The sequence below is a fragment of the Mercenaria mercenaria genome, chromosome 19 (assembly GCF_021730395.1).
Source record: "Mercenaria mercenaria strain notata chromosome 19, MADL_Memer_1, whole genome shotgun sequence".
In the NCBI taxonomy this organism is placed as follows: domain Eukaryota; kingdom Metazoa; phylum Mollusca; class Bivalvia; order Venerida; family Veneridae; genus Mercenaria; species Mercenaria mercenaria.
This window is the reverse complement of record NC_069379.1, coordinates 22,360,240-22,379,824: the sequence shown is the minus strand read 5'-3', so window position 1 is coordinate 22,379,824 and position 19,585 is coordinate 22,360,240. Positions and strand designations below refer to the sequence as shown.

Genomic DNA, 19,585 nt, shown 5'->3' with positions numbered 1-19,585 from the left:
TATCATATTTTTCTAACTTTGAGTAGTGACGGAACAATGGCCACGTATGATCAGAACGTAACATATCCCACTAAAAACAACTAAAACTGAAGTAAATTATAAGGGAAGTATTCACATTTGTTTGTGTACTTCCCACTTGTAGGCCCTTCTCGTTGCTTGGACGTAACGGTATTCAATATCTACAGTGATTTTGTTTGGGCTTTTCTTAAGACTGAAATTCGACCATAAAACATGATTTCCCGAATTATTGCCCTGATTGTTTTTTGATTCTCACAAAAACTTAGAAGATTTTCATAATTATGTGAACCGTACCATTTTAAAAATCTAAGTCAGTTCCTTTTCTAGTGTAAAATATTTATGATGCAATGTCCCCCTTATTTTTCGTAGTTACGGTGTGACTTCCCCTCCTTACTGACCCTGTCATCATTCCCCCTTAACTGAAAAAACGCAAGGATCTAAAATCAGTGTTGGAATACTCAAACATATTACATATGTCACAAACCTTACTCCCGTTTAAACGATTTTGCACCGTTATTGACTTTCATCTGCCTTAGACGTTAGAATACGGCCACACAGGAGCCGTTCCAAGTGACCATAGGTCACACAGAGCGCCGTTATCCGGCCACCGCCGGCACGAGTAAATACTTATCTTAGTAGAATGTGTGTTAATATTATCTATGACTAATTATATTGAAACAAGGAAAAATATCCAACAGGGAAAGCAACGTTCTAAACAAGCAGCCTGCCCAAACGTACACCCAACAAACATTCACACAGAACAAAACAAACAAATAAAAGAACACAGTGGGGCACCGCCTTGAAAACACTGGGGAGCTTAAACCGGTTTATGGTGCACCTAACTTCACTCTTACCAACACCATGTTCCAAAGTCACAGGACAGTGTAAATAAAAGTTATCCCCGCTAGGTGAAACACTAACGGACGCAATGGCAACAGAAGACACAAAAATGCTCTTAAATATATATAGTACATGCGTTTAAGGTTCTTAAGGATTGCATATATATATATATAAAAGAAAAACATCCAATGGGTTTCCTCTATCTGTATTTCTGTCCACCCACAAAAATACAGATAGAGGAAACCCATTGGATGTTTTTCTTTTTTATTTATTATATACTTGTCCAGGAGTAACTTTTAATATTTTCTATTATATATATATATATATATATATATATATAAAGAGAGAGTGATAGAGAGCCTTAAACGCCTGTACCCAATGCCTTTGCAGAAGACAGAGCAACAAGGGAACACCCTTAAGGGCCCGACGAAACTGGCAAAACGACAGATATCAAAATAGCTCAGTCCTGGTGGGATTTAAGAACTGCCTATCATAGAGTCCTCCACCTGTTCCATCAGACACAATCAAAGACGCTAGCGTAGCGTCCAACTGTAAAAGGGCTGAACACCAAACATGCGGTGTATCTCAAAACAGAAGGACCTCTTTTAATAAAACGTTTAATGACTTTACTGAATACAAATGGAAAATTACCATGACCTAAAATCTTACGAAGTTTGTAAACCACATCCCCATAAAAACGGGTTTTGATATACCTTCTCAAAGAAGTGTCTTTAAATTGCTATTTATTTTAAAACCAAATCTGAATTACGAGAGTTAAATTTAACAAAGTATTTACGTAATTTATAATAACTGTAGTCCAAGCTTATTTGTAATATATAGATTACGTTCATTGAAATCCTCATCATATTTACACTTAAATAAAATCTTATTTCACTTAAGTTTTTTCCTTTGATAACTTTCTTTCAGCGTTTATCTTCTCCCATCTCGCTTTAGCATTTTCAATTAACTGTGTATGATATTTGTATACTGCCTTTTCCTCTATTTCTTTTCCTTTCTTTGCAACCGGTTCGTTCCGGAAATGGTAAGTAAGTGAATCACGCGGTGTCACGTGGTATCTTTGAGTATCAGCAGTTCCATTACGATATTTCCAGCAGTAATGTATCCCTACAGTGTCAATACATGTTGTGTTAACGATGTACTTTGATCTTACCGTTTTGCCGAAGATATACTCTCGCCTTGACATGCGTAGTAAGAAATGAAGATTTAGCTCCCTTGCACGCTGTTTTCCTTCAAAAACGTTCTTGCTCTCAAATGGCATTAATGTACTTCTAAAACTGTATTCACAAAAATTTTGTGGAAATGATGTCATTAATTCGCCCCAGGTAGTTTTACCTTTTCGTGGTATTATCAATTCATCAATGTCAATATTTACCATATATTTAGAGATCTTGTAAGTACGAAATAAACAATCATTCATCATAGCAACTTGTCCAAAATAATGTAAATCTGAATACACTGGTGGCTGCCACTGAATGACTTTAATCCAACCTTCTTTCTCATAGTGATTCAAAATTTCATCTGTCCGTCCAAACGTTGTGTGGTTATATACAATAAACAGATCTGCTCCCATCAGTTTATTTATTTCAAACCACTCGACAAGCTCATTCGCTATGCTATTGTTGAAAAACAGAGGGGACAGACAAACAGTGAAGTTTCGTAACATTTTCGGATGATACATGACCGGAAGTCTGTGAAGTCGGGCAGGCTTTTTAATTGGTATTATTGACACGTGATGTGGAATGTTATCATCGGGTAATGGACAGTACAGGAACACAGTTTTATAACTGAAACAAAAAACATCTTTATATGACTGATCTTTGGGTAGAAACACTATTTATACCTGAAAATTACTTGAAAGTAACATTACTTGGTATGACTGACATTTACAGCGACCGCTCTCATCGGAAAAATATTGTGTGTATCTAATATATTAAATTATTCAATATCCCCTTTGCCATGCACAAATGGTCATCTAGATGAGATTTTGTGATCGCTCACTGTCATTCATATAACCGTCCGTCCACCCATTAATATCTCCTCTGAAATCATTATTTGTTTTTATGTGAGCTTAGTATTAGTCGCCGCCTTAATTTAACCCATAATTTAGACTCCCCTTAGAAGACTGTTAGCAATATACAGAAGACGCTCCAATTCCAGAAGCTTTCCTGGTTCTTAAGCGTGCCAGGTGTAAAACACCCATACACACGAATCTTATCCCGATTTTAGTAATTTTAGTTGGAAGAGCAAGGGCTCGAACTCAGAAACCTGGCTTCGTAGTCCGCTCTTTAATCAATCTGAAATCATTAGATGGAAATGGTCTTGAAAAGTTCTTCAAAATGTTTCACCTAGTTGAACATAGGGATTTTTTAGCTTAAAATAGAAACATTTTCAAAAGACATTTCCTCCAAAACCGATGGTCCCAATTAAGAAAGAACTGAAATTTCCACTATGTACTTATAGGGAAAACAAATTTTTCAATATTGTTCAAATAAATTTGATTGGTAAAAAAACAACATATCCACCGGATGGCGAGGTAATCTATAAAGTGTATAGAGGAGATTTAAAATAATAGTTATTGTGTAACCCTTTATCACGATTGTTTCGTCAAAAACATGGTCGGCAAAAGGCGCGGTCAATTATCACTATGTCTTTACAGTGGAATCTCTAAGTGGCTTCTTGTCAGAAACTACTAGCTTGATTTGAAATTAATTTCACATAAATGAACCTTGGATGACTCTTCCAACAACAATGTTCAAATTATTCTAACTTGTCAATAACATAACTTCCAGAGAGCTTTGCTACTTTCCATTACATGTGTATAGTGGCTATTTCAAAAGTCTTCCTGTCAGAAACTGCCAGTCCGATTTGAAAATGATTAAACATAAATGTTGCATGGAAGTTGCTTTAGTAAGAATATTCAGTGTATTCCGAATCCTGGCAAAGCATGGCCACCAGAGCTCTAATAGAAATATCTTCATACGACATCTCCGCCCAATTTGCTGGTTTGATTTTGAGATGTTCCACAGGCGACCCTCTACCAAGATTGTACAAATTATTACGATTTGTCATAAAAACGAGGAAGAATATCCAAGAGGGAAAGCCACGTTCCAAAAACGCAGCCTCCTCAAGGGCACACACGATCAACACACGCACACCACACACACACAAAATAAACACAAAAGGACAAAACAAACAAATACAGGAACAGTGGGGCACCGCCTTAGAACGGTCAGTGGCAAAACCACCACTGGTGAGTTTAAACCGGTTTATGGTGCACCTATTCTCACTCTTACCCCCACCATGTTCCAAAGTCAAACATGACCGCCAGGAGCCGTTGTCTTTTTTCCCTATATGTACATCGTGGAAATTTTAAAAATCCTCTTGTAAGAAATTCTTGGTCTCATGTTTTTTTTTTTCAGAACCATGCCTCCAGAGCTTAATATAGAAGAAATGTTCAATTAATTTGAAATAATTTCAGAAAAAAAGCTCTTTGAGTAAATCTCTCCTAAAATTGTGAAAATTCATGATATGAAAAAAAAACATTGCTGACAGGGGTTAATACACATCTGCTCAAACTATTAAAAGCAATATTTTACATATATTTTAAGAACAATAAACATGACTGCCAGGCTTGGGACTACCCTTCTTAACAAGGCTATATCATACATGGAAATCTTCTCTTAAACAGAAGGTAAGTTGTAGACATGTTTCTTGTTAGAATGTGTTTGAACTGTGAAACTCTTGAGAGCGATATAGGGTCATCATGTCCCTTTTTGTTTTAAATAATATACACACCCTATAAACGACTGTATTTCCCCTCTTCCTCTTGCGAGTGATCAAAACAATAAACTGACAGCTAAACGTTGACAAACAGCATTTTAAAGTGACTGATTAGCTTTAAAGGTATATATATATTCATTTTATTAGAACCTGAACATGACTTGTTTCTGTATATAATGTGCTAGTCTGATGACAGGTAGAATTATAGCAAAAACTCGATTGATCACTGATTTTGTCCAGAAATTATACATTGTCGGCGTCACAAGTACTTATTTTCTTGCTGGAAGAATGACCTATATGTAAATTCCACTGTTTCATGGATAAAGAAACAATACTAGTTTGGTAAAATGAAATAAAATCATTGATAAATTCTCGAATTTGTTTATAACCGTAAAGGAAAGAAGATTCAGTGCTATTTCCTGACTGTATGCATGCTTGCTTAATTTCTGTACAACTGCTTGCGAGTTCGGTAGATAGACTGTATGCCTTTTTGTGAGTGACTTCTTTACAAAATGTCGGCGTTTCCTATGCTCCTGTAGTATTTCTTCATATTTAGAACCCGCAAACAATGTTTGAAGGCGGGTGGTATAAAGCAGTCACCATGCGGTCTGTCTGTTCGATCTGTTTGTATATGTGTCCTCATATATTTGGTCGTGCAATTACTTCAATGCTATTGCACCTACCTCTCTCAAAGTTTTCATACAAACATCGGCCATATGTAGTTAATGCCCATCTTATTACTTTCCTTTTTATTTTTAAAGTTACACTTAAAGGAGAAACATGGTCTGTGTTTCGTGTCAGTGCTATAACTTCTTTATACATTAAGGGATTTTGAAATAACTTGGCACAAATGTTCACCATCATGAGACCGTAATGCGACGATGTCTCATACAAGACTATATTTTCTAGAATTTCAAACCAACTAATATATAATCGCAACTGCAATTAATAACATGTGAGAATATGAACAGTAAATGGGGTGAAGCGGCGCAAGATTGAATTCACTAATCCTTTGTGGATCGCTTTCTTGACAGCGTCGCACAGTAATCAGCTTTATTTTAGGTTTGTCTTTGTATTTGCCATAAACACATGCACTTTAACATGAACCTTGTCTTATTTTACTGAAAATACATTCTGAGAATGAAATAAGTCCCCATTTTACAAGCAGAAGTGCCATTAGAGGAAAAAAATGAGGGTCTATTACCTCACCTGAGCAAGAAGTGCTCTAGAAGAGCTTTTGTGATTACCCTGTGTCCTTCGTCTGTCGTTGTCGGGTATTTTTCCCGATATCTGGAGTAATGATGTTATTTACCTTTGTACAAGAACAAGGGTAGCATTAATAACCCTGACAATTACAGGGGCATAACTATATTAAGCTGTTTTGGAAAGTTGTTCACATCTTTATAAAACACTAGGTTAAATACTTTTGAGGTCAATAACATATTGTGTGAAGAACAGGCTGGATTTAGAAAACATTATAGCCCTGTTGATCATATATTTTCTTTAAAATTGTTAATAGATATGTATTTTGTCAATAATAAAAAACTCTACTGTGCTTTTTTGGATTAACTAAATTTCCCTCAACTCAGTCAATCGTATTGCTCTGCGGCGAAAGATTCTAAGTTACAATATTGATGGTAAATGTTTTAAAATTATTCTCAACATGTATGATAAAGCGAAGTCTTGTGTAAAATCAAACAATACTCCATCTGAATTTTTTGTGATACAGGAGTTAGACAAGGTGAAAATCTTTTTCCTATTCTATTTTTTTTTATTCTGGAATGATTTATAGCTTTTTGTCTAGTAAATTTCATGGTCTTCAGTTATTTTCTGATAATGCTAGTCATATGTTAAGTGATAACGATTTTGAAGTTTTCTTCTTCAAGTTATATTTGCTATTGTATGCTGATGACACAGTAACCTTAGCAAAGACCCCTAATGACCTCCAGTCAGCTCTTAATGCTATGTCAGAGTATTGCACCTCATAGGGGCTAAAGTTGTTATATTTTTGAAAAATAAGAGAGGTATACGTAATGCTTCAGTATTTCAATTTGAGAGTGGTAATATTTTAGAAATTGCTGGCTACTTCTCATACCTAGGTATTCAATTTTCATTCAATGGCAAGTACGGTAGAACTGAGGCTCATTTAGTTGATCAAGCACGCAAAGCTATGTTTGCAGTTATTAGTAAATTCAGGGAGTTTTTGGAGTAAGTTAATAAGCTCCAAGGAAAATAAAATTTGTAATATTTTGTACAGAACTTCTCTTACTGTCTTAGAGGCAAAACAAGAAATTTAACTGGTTATGTTATTTTAAAGAAAGTCTTGATTCTCTTGGTATATTTAATTAGTCGTTAGATCAGAAGATTCGCTCTTGTAACTCCTTCTAAAATGGTGTTAACACTTGAATTACAAAACTGGAACTATTCAGTTAATAACCCAAGCAAATGTTTAAATTATAGAATGTATAAACACGAATTTGTATTTGAAAAATATTTCAAGCTTTTACATTTTGACCTAAGCATTTCACTTTGTAAATTCAGATACATGAATCATGTTGCCAATAGAAAAAGGTAGATTTGAAAACAATGCAGGAGAACAAAGTACTTGTCATTTGTGTAATTGTAACATATTTAGGAGATGAATTTCCTTTTTATTACAAATATATATTTCAAAGTTGATAAAAAATGTAATATATTTTTTTTTCTATCAACATAATATTCATCTATATATTTAATATATAGATGAATATTATTTTAAATATCCAGATACTCTCAAATTGTCTGACCTTATGAACAATTACAATAAGAATACTTTGTTAAAACTGACTGTTTTCTGTAAAAAAAATGATGTCTACTTTTAGATAAATAGTTAGTTCTCATCCTCCACATCATCAGTTACTTCTGCAACGATTTGTCCGATTTTACATGCCAATCTGATTTTGTTACTATGACTTGTTATTGTTACAATTGTTGTCAGAGGCCCTTATGGGCCTTGACTTGATTAATAAACTGTAAACTGTAAAAAGCAATGAAAACGACCAAATCCGCAAGGACATATTCCTGGCGTGTGTGCGTTATCACTATCAAATGCAAACTATTTCTAACATCAGAAATAGCGGAAAATCTTGACAGTCAGTAAACATGTCGGCTGTATTTGTAACGATAACATGTTTATCAAAGTTTATTATTGAGAAACGGGGTTAAACCATTATGCCATTCGGCTTTTTTGTGCTGCTTTTGAATCTTGTTGACTGATTCACCATGAAGTTAACTCTGAATTATTAATAATAAGGACTTAATCGACTTTTCCGATAATATATTCGTTATCCTTTTCTATTTATACGTTCATCCGCAGGATACTTGCGGGTGAAATAGTTTTGTTTGTTGTTTTTAAATCAGAGGATCATTTTCTTGCAGACGGACAGACAGACGGGGGTCAACCTATAGTCCTCTCCTGTCTCATCTCACTGATATTTTGAAATCGTAAGGTAACATTACTTCGTGCGATTTCCATAGGGAATCGACGATTAATTTCTTGCAAGATATGGTAGGGACCTTGTGTATACATTCAGTTTCTAATTCGTATTTTATGATAGTATATGAGTGTAAAGCCAACTCTGAACACTTGCATGTAAACGATGCTGAAGCATTCAATTAATTATTTAATTAAGTAGGATAGCGAGTCACAGACACTCGAATCCAACCACCCCAATGGATTAGTATAAACATCGCATGGTGGGGGTCGACATTTAATTGCAGTATAAACATGACGACTGATTAAAAGAAACAATTTTATATGCATATTTTTTATTTCATTTACGCATTTCAAGGACATAAATCGCCTTTTGTAATCGCAAGATGGAATACAGTATCATTCGCAAATACGAATTCAGATCAAATATCAAAATTGGCAAGCCGGCATACAGTAAATGTTTTTTTACCGACTAGAGAAAAATAAAATTCATTCAAAAACGCAACAGAAACAAAACATTTTATTTACATACATTTATGGAGTATGCATCCTTTTTACAGAAAACAAAATGGATAATTGGATTACAAATCAATTTGGCGTGATATTCATCAATTTCTTGACATCGTCGAGAGAATTTTCATGCAATGAGTGTGATCAGTCAACATTTTTTAAACATTACCTGTCAGTTGCATCTATTATATCATCATATACACATATTTATGTTAGACTTACCGTTTAACTTAAATACACATAGAGTGTAAAGCCAAATAATGAATTTAATGACGATTCGTACCTTTTCCGTGTCATTTTATTGTTTTGATCACTCGCAAGAGGAAGCGGGGGATACAGTCGTTTATAGGGTGTGATATAGGGATTTACACATGCGATCCTTCATTGAAGTTGTTAAAATATTTACAGTAGGTAGAACAGTGACCTATACATTTTGTAGCCTTAAGCTATATGACAAGGCCTATTTTATCAGTTTTAAAATTTTAAGACTCCCAAACATGTATTGATTAATAATTGTATTTTCTAAACACAACATAAGATTGCAAAACTTTGAAAATTTATAAGACTTTCCCAAACATGTATTGATTAATAATTTTATGTACTTTCTAAACATAACATAATGATCGCAAAACTTTGAAAATTTATAAGACATTCCCAAACATGTACTGATTAATAATTATATGTATTTTCTAAACATATTATAAAGATTGCAAAACTTACATTTTTTCATGATGATCCGGGAGCATCCAAATCTTTCCTTTGGTTGTGACAACGAAGTTGTTATGGTTTGTAACTTCGCAATAGAATTTCGGTAGATATGTGTTACCGTTTATAGCTAACACCTTGATATAAGGCTGACCATTTATGTTATCTAAATATGCTGAAAATAATAAGAATGTTCCATCTTCGGTTATATTTTGAAAAATACCTTCTTTGATATCCGGTGTATTGTCAAAATGGAAATTATTGACCACTTCCACATTTGGATATTCAGATTTAACTGCATTTGAATTTTCAATGTCTATTGTCTTCTTCTTGTCATTGTCCGGGTCTGTGCGTTTTACATTAATGATCTCGCCCTTATTTATCGTTTCCATGTTTTGCTTTTCTTCTTCATGGTTATTTGTTTTTGGTCCATTAATTTCTTTGTTTTGTCGTTGTTTTCTGTCCCTAAATGGATTGCCTCTTTCATTGTTTTGAGGCATTTTGTTTATAAACATGCTGTCCGCAACATTATTTTCGTCTTGCTCTTTTACAATTGCATGTCCTTTCATTTCTGTATCTTGTTCGTTATATTCACTCAATGACCTCTTCAGATAACTTTTCAAACCAATATCACGGAGTACGTAGTCCTTTGAAAGTCGCACATGCGAGCTGATTAACACTACAAATGTTAGCACATATAGATATGTCATAAATATTGTAATATACTTTTTGTTAGCATAGACGCTTAATTTCAAAAGAATCCTAATAAATACAGACATTTTTGCTGAATAAATCTTTCATCAAAACTTATTTATAGTAATAACGCTACAATCCAACAGTTTCATAAGTTTTTGCAATACAGCGATGTATATTCCCTAATTTATCCTAGATGAAATCCTGTTTCTAACTGTTGCAATTGTCCTTTGAAAAATAATTCAATTAAGAATTCAAAAATAGTTCCTTGGTTCCTGGCTCAAATACATCATTATATAATAAAAGGCGGGCGTAAACGTTCTCTTTTGAGAAATTAATCTTTTATCGATTAATGTCTCTTTAATATATTCATGCAGAAATGTCTGAAAAGAAAATTTCACGGGTATGATACTGTAAAGATCAGCTGGACTCCACATTCAGCCTTATACCAATCTCGTCGAAATTTTAACATATATACGTACTCATTCACATAAATAAACTTTGTTCAGGTTTTACGGTTATTTGAACACTGCTCACGATTTTGATGTAGCTTGCCTGTGAAAAGATTTACGTATCATTTAAACTTTCCACCAGTAAGATTTGATTCAGTTACAACATAATTAGAATGCACTCACACCTTTAAGCCGTACCATGACACCTTTTGCTCATTGCTCAGTGTAGAAGCCATTTCTGACTCATTTGCGAGGGTTGTTCGAAAAGTAATATAACGTGGTCTTTATTTCGAACACTATGCCCATTTTGTTTCAGAAGTTATGTTTATTTTGACTGAATGATTTCATGCCTCGTCTTTTTAATAACTACTCAGTGCTTCAGCTGAAAAATTGGCATTTTCGAGTATATTTATATATAAAAGACTAGGCTTTCAGAAAAGGACAAAACTGTTTCGTTCCAAAATTCTGAGGTGTTGTGGGATTTTTAAATGTTTTATAAAAATCCATATTAAAACATATTTTTTTCTTTAAAAATGCTGATTTTGAGGTGTCTATTCCAGCATTTTATTGTCAGTATACGTATTTTAAACTACAATCAGATTTGCTAAAAATGGAAATAAATTGCAACTTTCATTTCAAACCGTGTAATTATAACAGTTTTCTCATGGCAAGTGTTTGTTATTCTACAAAACTCATTTTCGGCTTTTTATTATTTCTTTATAACGAGATACCTACGTTTACAGCCGGTGTCAACTTTGAGTGGGTTATTTCTTCTCGACCATACAGACAATTTATAAAAGAGAAGCTTGATAAGATTCGCTAAGACACACATTTGACTGTGAACTTGTGGAGGTCAGCTACACCAATAGCAAAATTATTTACTATTTGATTTCGGTGTATTTGTACTGAAGAGAACTAAAAATCTGTGTTCCAATCCTTTAACTAACTTAATAGATGAACAATTGCAAAACCTGATCGCATTTCTTTTCGAACATATGTTTTATACATCAGTTTATTTTCTAACGCCAACAGATACATTTTCTAGAGCATACATCTACATTACATGAAGGCTTTGCTCATTCTTACGTTTAATTCAAGGTATCAGAAAGGATGTAAACTATCTAGTAATTTTCATGTTCAAACTGCGTACAGCACTTAGTAGGAATTCAATGTGAATTCAAGTAGTTCTCTTATTAATCTATAACTGGCCATTTTTGTATCATTTTTCGGCGACGCCGTCTAAATTCGTTTTCGTTTTCCTATGCCACGTGACTTCAGTTTGCCAATCAAACTACTTGATAACGCATTATAGATAATTTATCAAGACGGAAGATTTATGCAACACTCTGCCTGATTGGACGAGAGTGTCAATTTCTTTCACTCTGTTGACTGTGCTACGCTGAGTGAAATGTAGACAAAGCGTTTATCCTAAACGACGCTGCTCACAGTTTTAAAGCCAACTTTGGCTCAGTATATTTAGCAAGAATATTGATATATCTCAAAATAATAAGTAAGTTTAATAAATATGATAAAAACCTGTTCAGATACCAACATATATCAAATTAAAGAAAGAGCTGAATACGGTCTGCGTATCACATGAATAAGAGTGTGATAAGAGTCTTTTATGTAGAGAAGTGCTTTTTAAAAGATTTTCCTTGTTATAATTGAATTGTCGTCTGTATATGAAAAGGTTTCTTGCTTTTTGTGACTTATTCAGTTTGCATATTAAAATGAGTACTTGTTTGCTTTGATATATTTGTTACAAATTATTTAACTGATTTGTTATATATGAATATTTTTTTTAATATTGTATGCAAGTATTGAACTCAGTTGAAATCTGTTTCATTATATATATGCTATATAATGACTGAATCTTATTTTACACTGAAATGAAGGTACGTTGCATACAGTTTATCTATGTGATATAACTACGGTCAAACTTTGCTTATACGGCGCTTATGAAACAGAAATATTGAAATAATAACAATTGTATGTTTTGCTTGACCTTCACTTTTTATAGGTGTGACGTCATTGTCCAAAGATTCACGAATAGCGAATATGCATTTGTTAAAGCGGGATCAGTTGGCCTATTTTAGAAATAAATAAAAATAATAAATAAAAAATCCTTTAATTGATTTTTTCTCATGTATTCTAATCAAACTTGATTTGTAGCATCTTTATTAGGCCCGCAGCCAACTTTGTTGAGCTGGGACATTTGACCCCTTTTAGGGGCTGCTAGAGCTAAAACTAGAAATGCCTTTATACAGCGTCTCATGAACAGCTTGGTGGATCTTTGTCATACTTGGTCTGGAGCATCATTATAAGGTCCTCTTCCAAATTTATTTATATAGGAACTTGGGCCCTATTAGGGACCACTATAGCTAAAAGTAGATATGCCTTTCTTCGCATTAACCATTAAAATGTAATGGATTTTTATCAAACTCGATGTGTAACAATATCGTAAGGTCTCCTGCTATTTTGTTACAAATGGGAATAGAGACCAATTTATCTAAAAATATACACGTTTAACGACCTCTTCTCATGAACCGCTTCATGAATCTTCATCGAACTACTGCTGTAATTATTCGTCTAAGGAAATACGAAACAAAATTGCAACCCTACGAAACCTTTGCGAAAAATTAAAAGAGAATCATTTAAATTGTTAAAGTGCGGTGTTTAGTTTTGCAATTTGAAAAATGTTAGATGAAAGATGAATGTTAGATGAAAAATTTATAAACTTCTTTCCTTATTACAATTCGCCGACCATCATTTTTAAAGATATTTCTTGTTTATTCTATAGCACTGTATTTGGCAATCGTGATTGCTTTCATATCTGCAAACGTACTTATTCACCCTGTCTTTAGATTCCCTGTACTTTATAAATAGTTCTTCAAGAGAATATTAAGAAACGTGGTCTCAGATGCAAACGAAGTGCCAGGGCAATGTGCGCGTTGTGTATGATGACGGAGACAAAGTTTAGGTTATATGGAGACTTACCAGTTTCTTTCCGACATTATTTCAGACAGGGGTGATCAGGCAAGTCAACCTTCTTTAGGTCAGCTGGACAGCTTCCTCACATGAAAGAATTAAGAGCATTAAGTACCTAGTGAGGCTTCTATCTGTTTAACTACTTGAGGTGAAGACTTAATCAAACTTATCTGAACTTGTAGTAGGGAAAACGACATAATATATCACATATGCCTTCACTTCCAATAACAATGATGGAAGTATAAATGAGAGTATGTAAGCAATTGTCAGTGCTATGGCTTTATGATGCAAACGTAGTGTAGACATGTTAGTCATAGGTCTACAAGGTCGCTGGCTATTCATTGACGATCTTTTTCTGTATAAAAGTCACTATGGCATTGACCTTTCAGCCTTTGACCCCTCTACTCCCCCCCCCCCCCCCCCCCCATCTCAGAAAAAGAAATAAGATGACGTGTTGTGTGTGTGCGTGCGTGTGTGTATGTGATCTACTGACCATAGGCAAGTGTACCTTAGGCATTCATCTTTTGAAGTTTGGCCGCTTAAGTCAAGCAATTTCTAGTTTTTGTTGTTTATTTATTTTTTTATCGGGAAACAAATGGTCTACAGACTGGCAGAAAGGCAGCCAACATGAGCAAAATGATTTTCCCCATTTTCTTTGAAGGATGGGGGTAAGGGGCAAATAAAGTTATGACTGCAATGTTCAATCTAATGAAACAGTAATTTTTACTGCTTGTCCTTGGCGATCAAGTCTACTTAATGTTACTGCATGGTAGTTACGCTTAAACGGGGTGTGAGGGGTGTTGCACATATCATTACCTATCATAAAGACATTATCAAACTGAGACTGCTATTAATTTGCTTGGTTGAGTTCTATGATTTCATAGATTTGATTGAAATGAATTCTGAAATTTCCAAATATATTAAATTGAAGGATACTAGCATATAGATCATAATAATATATTGAAGTCATAACATGGAAACATATTTATTTAGGCGGGATAGGCTGGTCGTTGTCATTAGAAGTTGTTTACCTGTTAACCCATAGTTCACTGAAGTATGTAACCGCCCACTCCAGGGTGTTGCCAGCATAAAGTAATTTTGAATTCATTCATAATCATAAGTTTTATACATGAATAGTTAGTCTAAGACACTTTAAAAATGACTAACAAAATATACATTCTACGTGAGATTTTACAGATTTTCAATATTCACGACTTGTTTATTTCTGAAGTGTCAGATACATAATTTATGCAGATGAAGATTTTCCAGTTGTGTATCCAAAATGTGAACCGCTAGTTTTTATGGTTCTTTATAAAGAATAAATATATTTCGAAATACCGATATAAGATTCTTTATAACGAATTAAAATTTTGATGAAATGAATTAATGTCACTACATGGGCTCCATTCGAAATTTATGTCATTCAGTTAAAGAAAAAAAAACATACCATTTACAAATATTTATTTTATGATTCACATGAAATTATATAACGATAGTAATCATTTGAGATCAGTAACATTTCTACATGGGTTTTTGTGATATGCCCAGTGTACAATGTCTGGTATAATTTTATGATATTTTTCTTGATTGTTCATGCGCTCACACAGGTCACACATTGCGCGTTGATACACTGCCGTGTAGCCTGGCGAATAATACTGACTCTTCCGTTTTAACATTTCCACGTAATCGTTCATGGACCATGACAACTTTCCTAGATATTTGCCTAATCCTTCTATAGTCTTAAATGAATCTGTTGTTATCAGGGTACCTTTTGGAAAGGCAGAGAGCGCTTCTCTATAACTTCCGCCCCTTACGATAAGAATGATGTCATAATTAAAGTTTTCATAAACCTTCTCTGAAAAATACTGATTACAAAATGTATTTTCAAAAGCTAAAAAAAACTTGTATGTTGTGTTTAACAGATTGAAACAATCGTCGTGTACGTAATGTGTACCACAATTCCATGGTTTTCCACATTTCCCAAGAATGTCTATGGGTACATATTTACTCAACTTTTGCACATATATTTCTCTGTATGAGGATGTGTTGCAATGGGAATTGATCATCAGAGCTCCATGTGTCTTATATGATGCAATTGCTTTATAATCCCGATTAACGTAGTTTGGATACTTCCGTATTTCCCCATAAGGTAGATATATGTCGGTATTGTCTTTATCATATGTCATGGTCCAGTTGAAGCCATACCGCCACTGTGGCTTCTTCCACCACCCTCCTAGATCCTCAAAAGTCACCGGGGCTTCATGTGCCGCAAAAACCCAAACTTGACCAGGAGGTCGCACAAAGCCGACTTTTTCAAACACCCATCTTCCGTCAAAAAGAACAGCGTCACTTTTAGGTCTATCTTTTCGTTCAAAAGTAATGTTGCAATTCTTGTATTGACATTTTTCAAATCCACAATTCAGCGCATCTTGTCTGAACTTCAGGTACGGTGGAGCGTTGTACCAGTTGATTAAATATCGTTTGTGTTGTGGCTCGGTTTTGCCATTGCCTCTCAAGATATCATGTACGGGCTTTTTAGGGATGATAAAGGGGTTAAATGGTTTTGGCTTTTTAGTGGTTGTTGTGATCTTTTTGAACTGGTCTTGTAATTCTGCCTAAAATAAAACATATATATTGTACTAGTATATAAAATAGTTCAACATTCTTTTCTTCAGTTGAAAAATGTTAGTATTAAGTATCCATTCGAAAGATCTAACCTCTTTAGATAATGATTGTACACAATATGCATCATGAATTCAACGTTTGACATTTGAAACTCACAAGTGAGATACAGCCATTGAACACCTGTTCATAAACTCTCTCGTTCTGATTTAGTCTTATATATATCAAAATACAGTATCATGACAAACAAATTAATCAAGGTATTGCAAAGATGCGTGTCTAGTATTGTTTTTACACATTGTCGACTATAGTATGTGCTTTATTTGACAAAATAATAAATAAAAAATTGTTGATGAGAATTTAAAAACTTTTAAAAACTTCACGGGTCGTCCAGTTCGGCCAATCAAGTCCATGCTTAGTACAGCGGTCACAAATACGGAATGATAAATGTACGGGAAACACAAACATTCCCAAATGGTAAATGGCTTTATATGACCACAAAGCAAAAATTGCATGATTTATTTCTAAATGAATGGAACTTGAATATTGAAAATTCAAGCAGTTGTAAAAATTATAGAATATTTAAAACAAAAATTTGGTTTTGAAAAATATTTGAACGGTACTCAAGCAAAATATCTTAAGTTTATTATTAAATTCAGAACGAGAAATCACAGACTGTCTATAGACAGTCTATAGAAACCGGTTGTTGGAGTAGAATCCCTTTGAGGTTAAGAAAATGTACATTATGTAATCAAAATATTGGTGATGAGTTTCATTGTCTCTTAGAATGTTCAACATTAAATATTGCAAGAAAAAAATTCACTAAACCACAATATATAAAGGAACCCTAATATCAAAATTAATGAAAACCAATTTTAATAATCATGTTGAATATAGAAAGCCATGTATGTTCATTAAGGAAATGATTAAAATAATTGAGTGATGTTTTTTTAATACAGTGATTTATGAAAGTGGCGATATATAGATACTTTTTGTCAGGCATTATTGTCAATTTAATTTATTTTTTGGTTATATATACTCTATTTAAAGGAACATCTCCATTTGTATAACCATGTTGAATGTATGATATTTAGCCTTACTGGTATTATATGTCAATATTACATTTGCCTCGTATTAATCCTGTGCATCATGAAATGAGAGTAATAGAGTAATATAGAATTGAACACTGAACATAACCTACAATATATAAGCAAGTCCCATTTAAAATCCACCCGATGCCATGTCTCCTACTATACCAACATGTACGTAAGTAGTAAATTAAAAATACACATAAAATCCCATTATTGTATTGTCAGTTAAGCCAGTCTACGAAACAAAGTGCAACGGAAAATATTTATGACTTGCAAAATGAAAACAAGAATGCATAAAAAAGTTTATATTTACACTTTGAATCTGTTCCATAATAAGTTGAGATCTACGATCGAGCGAAGAACTTATCATCACGGTTCCCACCAACGCCATCAGTACCAGCGCCCATATTGCTGCAAAAACAACAACCTTTTTTATGTTAACTATTTTACTTGGGTTGGGTCAGAAATAATGTCACTGCGTCCATGGCGCATTTATTCATATTTGTATTATTATAAAAATATATCAAGCTGCACAATAATTCAATTCTGATCAACTGAGTGATCTAATTTCCTATTTTTGTTTCTGCTTTAAATAGATGCCATTTCGCTGAACGCCAAGAAAGTGTATGTTTCATGATCAGCAAAAACAGTCAAACAAAGACAGTCACCATTAACTATCAAACTTTCGCGCCAAATCACATACATCAACTTATAATGAGCTGCCGATAAAACTTTGGTGATATCATTGCAGGGTAAAGCTTGTTTTGTAGTGCTAACATTTCTTTCTACTTTATGACAGACATGTCGATTACTGACGTCAAAATCGTCAGTGTCGTGTGGCGTTCGGCATTACCATGCTTTTCGCGAATGAAGATATGTAGAGAAGTATGCACACTTTCAAACACATATGAATTGTCTTTGAAGCCATTGGTTGCTGTTATATAATGATTAACACATAGAAGTTTTCTTTGCGGTCAGTTTCTGCTACTGTATGGGAGCTGGTCAAGAAGTATTGTCACTGGTGTCATAAAAACATGTTTAATAATAAATTGTTAGCGAGTAGATGATAGGGTCATTGTTTAGCAATTTAGATCACCCTCGAATGTAAAATGATTACACCTAACAGGCCCGGATCCAAAAATGTTTGACTTGGGGGGGGGGGGGGGGCACCAGTCTTGAACGAGGACATCAATGCCGAAGCGCAAGGTTTGCGAGGGGCGCCTTTGCCCATGTTAGGTAGGGGTTCAGGGGTCAGGGCGAATCAGATTGACTCCCCCGGAAATGTTTTGAAATACATGCATAAAATGTTGGCCTCTGGTGCATTTAGGTCTAAATTTTGAGGTTTTGGAGGATTACGATACTCCCCTCTTGATTGGTGGGGGGTCAGGGGGATGTCTCCCTGGAAAATTTTGAAATACAGGTATGAAATGGTGGCCTCTGGTGCATTTCTGGGTCTAAATTTTGAGGGGCATCTTTGATGAGTACATGTCACTTCTCGGCAACTGGGGGGGGGCACAGGCCCCCTCGGCCGGGCCCTGGATCCGGGCCTGCCTAAACAGAAAATATGCAATATATTATATTCCTTTGATGTTTTTTCTCTACATGTCAAACACGAATTACATTTCCTAAATCACAAAGTTTCTCTAATATAGAAAATCTAAATGCTCACAACTATGTATATTTGTTATATATAGAGGTCTTGTTAATATTGTTATTTTATAATAACTGTATTATGATTTACATTGTATAGATTTTATACTTACTTGATTGTAAAGAATATTTATTGCACACGTGTATCAAATGTAGAAAGAATGTCACTGTCCTGTTTCGTATTCTTCTAGCTATCATCTTCACGATAGATATAGCAATGTTACGTTCCAACATATTCCGCAACAATATGTTCGGGTAATTCTCTAGTAAGATTCAATGTATACACAATCCTTGGAGTTAATTAATATCTCTTCCATCTTCCTGCCAACACCTACCATAAATATAACATAGACTCTTATCAACATTATGTCTTTAAAAATGTTTCGAATTTGTTCTTTATACACAATTATTTTACTTCTGCTACAAACTATTGTTATATCTATAACTTTCCTTAGGATAAGTACGAATTATTATGTATTACGAATATAAGTTTTAAGCAATTTTCTTTAATATTGGTATTCAAAATTCAAAGCAGACACCAACTGGGTATGGCCTTTCATTTTTGATTGCGGTTTGCATGAGAAGTAAATGAATCAACCTCGATGATCGAGTTTGTGTTTACCCGTTTTATGTTGAAGGCTAACCGACATTTGCCCGTGTGTGTATTGAAAACTGCTCAGTCAAAACTGCGGTTTTGGCTTATATTAATATGATAAATTTTACACTTTAGTATAAAAAGAAAG

General features: G+C 34.1%; 2 protein-coding genes across 2 annotated transcripts; both read right to left on the bottom strand.

Moving 5' to 3' along the window:
- Window positions 1-1,584: 1,584 nt before the first annotated feature.
- On the bottom strand, window positions 1,585-10,333 carry LOC123542474 (beta-1,4-galactosyltransferase galt-1-like). Its single transcript, XM_045328367.2, has 2 exons — window positions 9,362-10,333; window positions 1,585-2,663 (listed from the first exon to the last, which is right to left on the bottom strand). The coding sequence occupies exons 1-2, from the start codon at window positions 10,123-10,125 to the stop codon at window positions 1,754-1,756; spliced, it is 1,674 nt and encodes a 557-aa protein (XP_045184302.2). The 5' UTR covers window positions 10,126-10,333; the 3' UTR covers window positions 1,585-1,753.
- A 4,592-nt stretch (window positions 10,334-14,925) lies between these two features.
- Window positions 14,926-19,372, bottom strand: LOC123542730 (alpha-(1,3)-fucosyltransferase C-like). Its single transcript, XM_045328714.2, has 3 exons — window positions 18,956-19,372; window positions 17,506-17,603; window positions 14,926-16,094 (listed from the first exon to the last, which is right to left on the bottom strand). Exons 1-3 carry the CDS (start codon window positions 19,074-19,076, stop codon window positions 14,979-14,981), a joined length of 1,335 nt encoding a protein of 444 aa, XP_045184649.1. The 5' UTR covers window positions 19,077-19,372; the 3' UTR covers window positions 14,926-14,978.
- Between the last annotated feature and the right edge of the window lie 213 nt (window positions 19,373-19,585).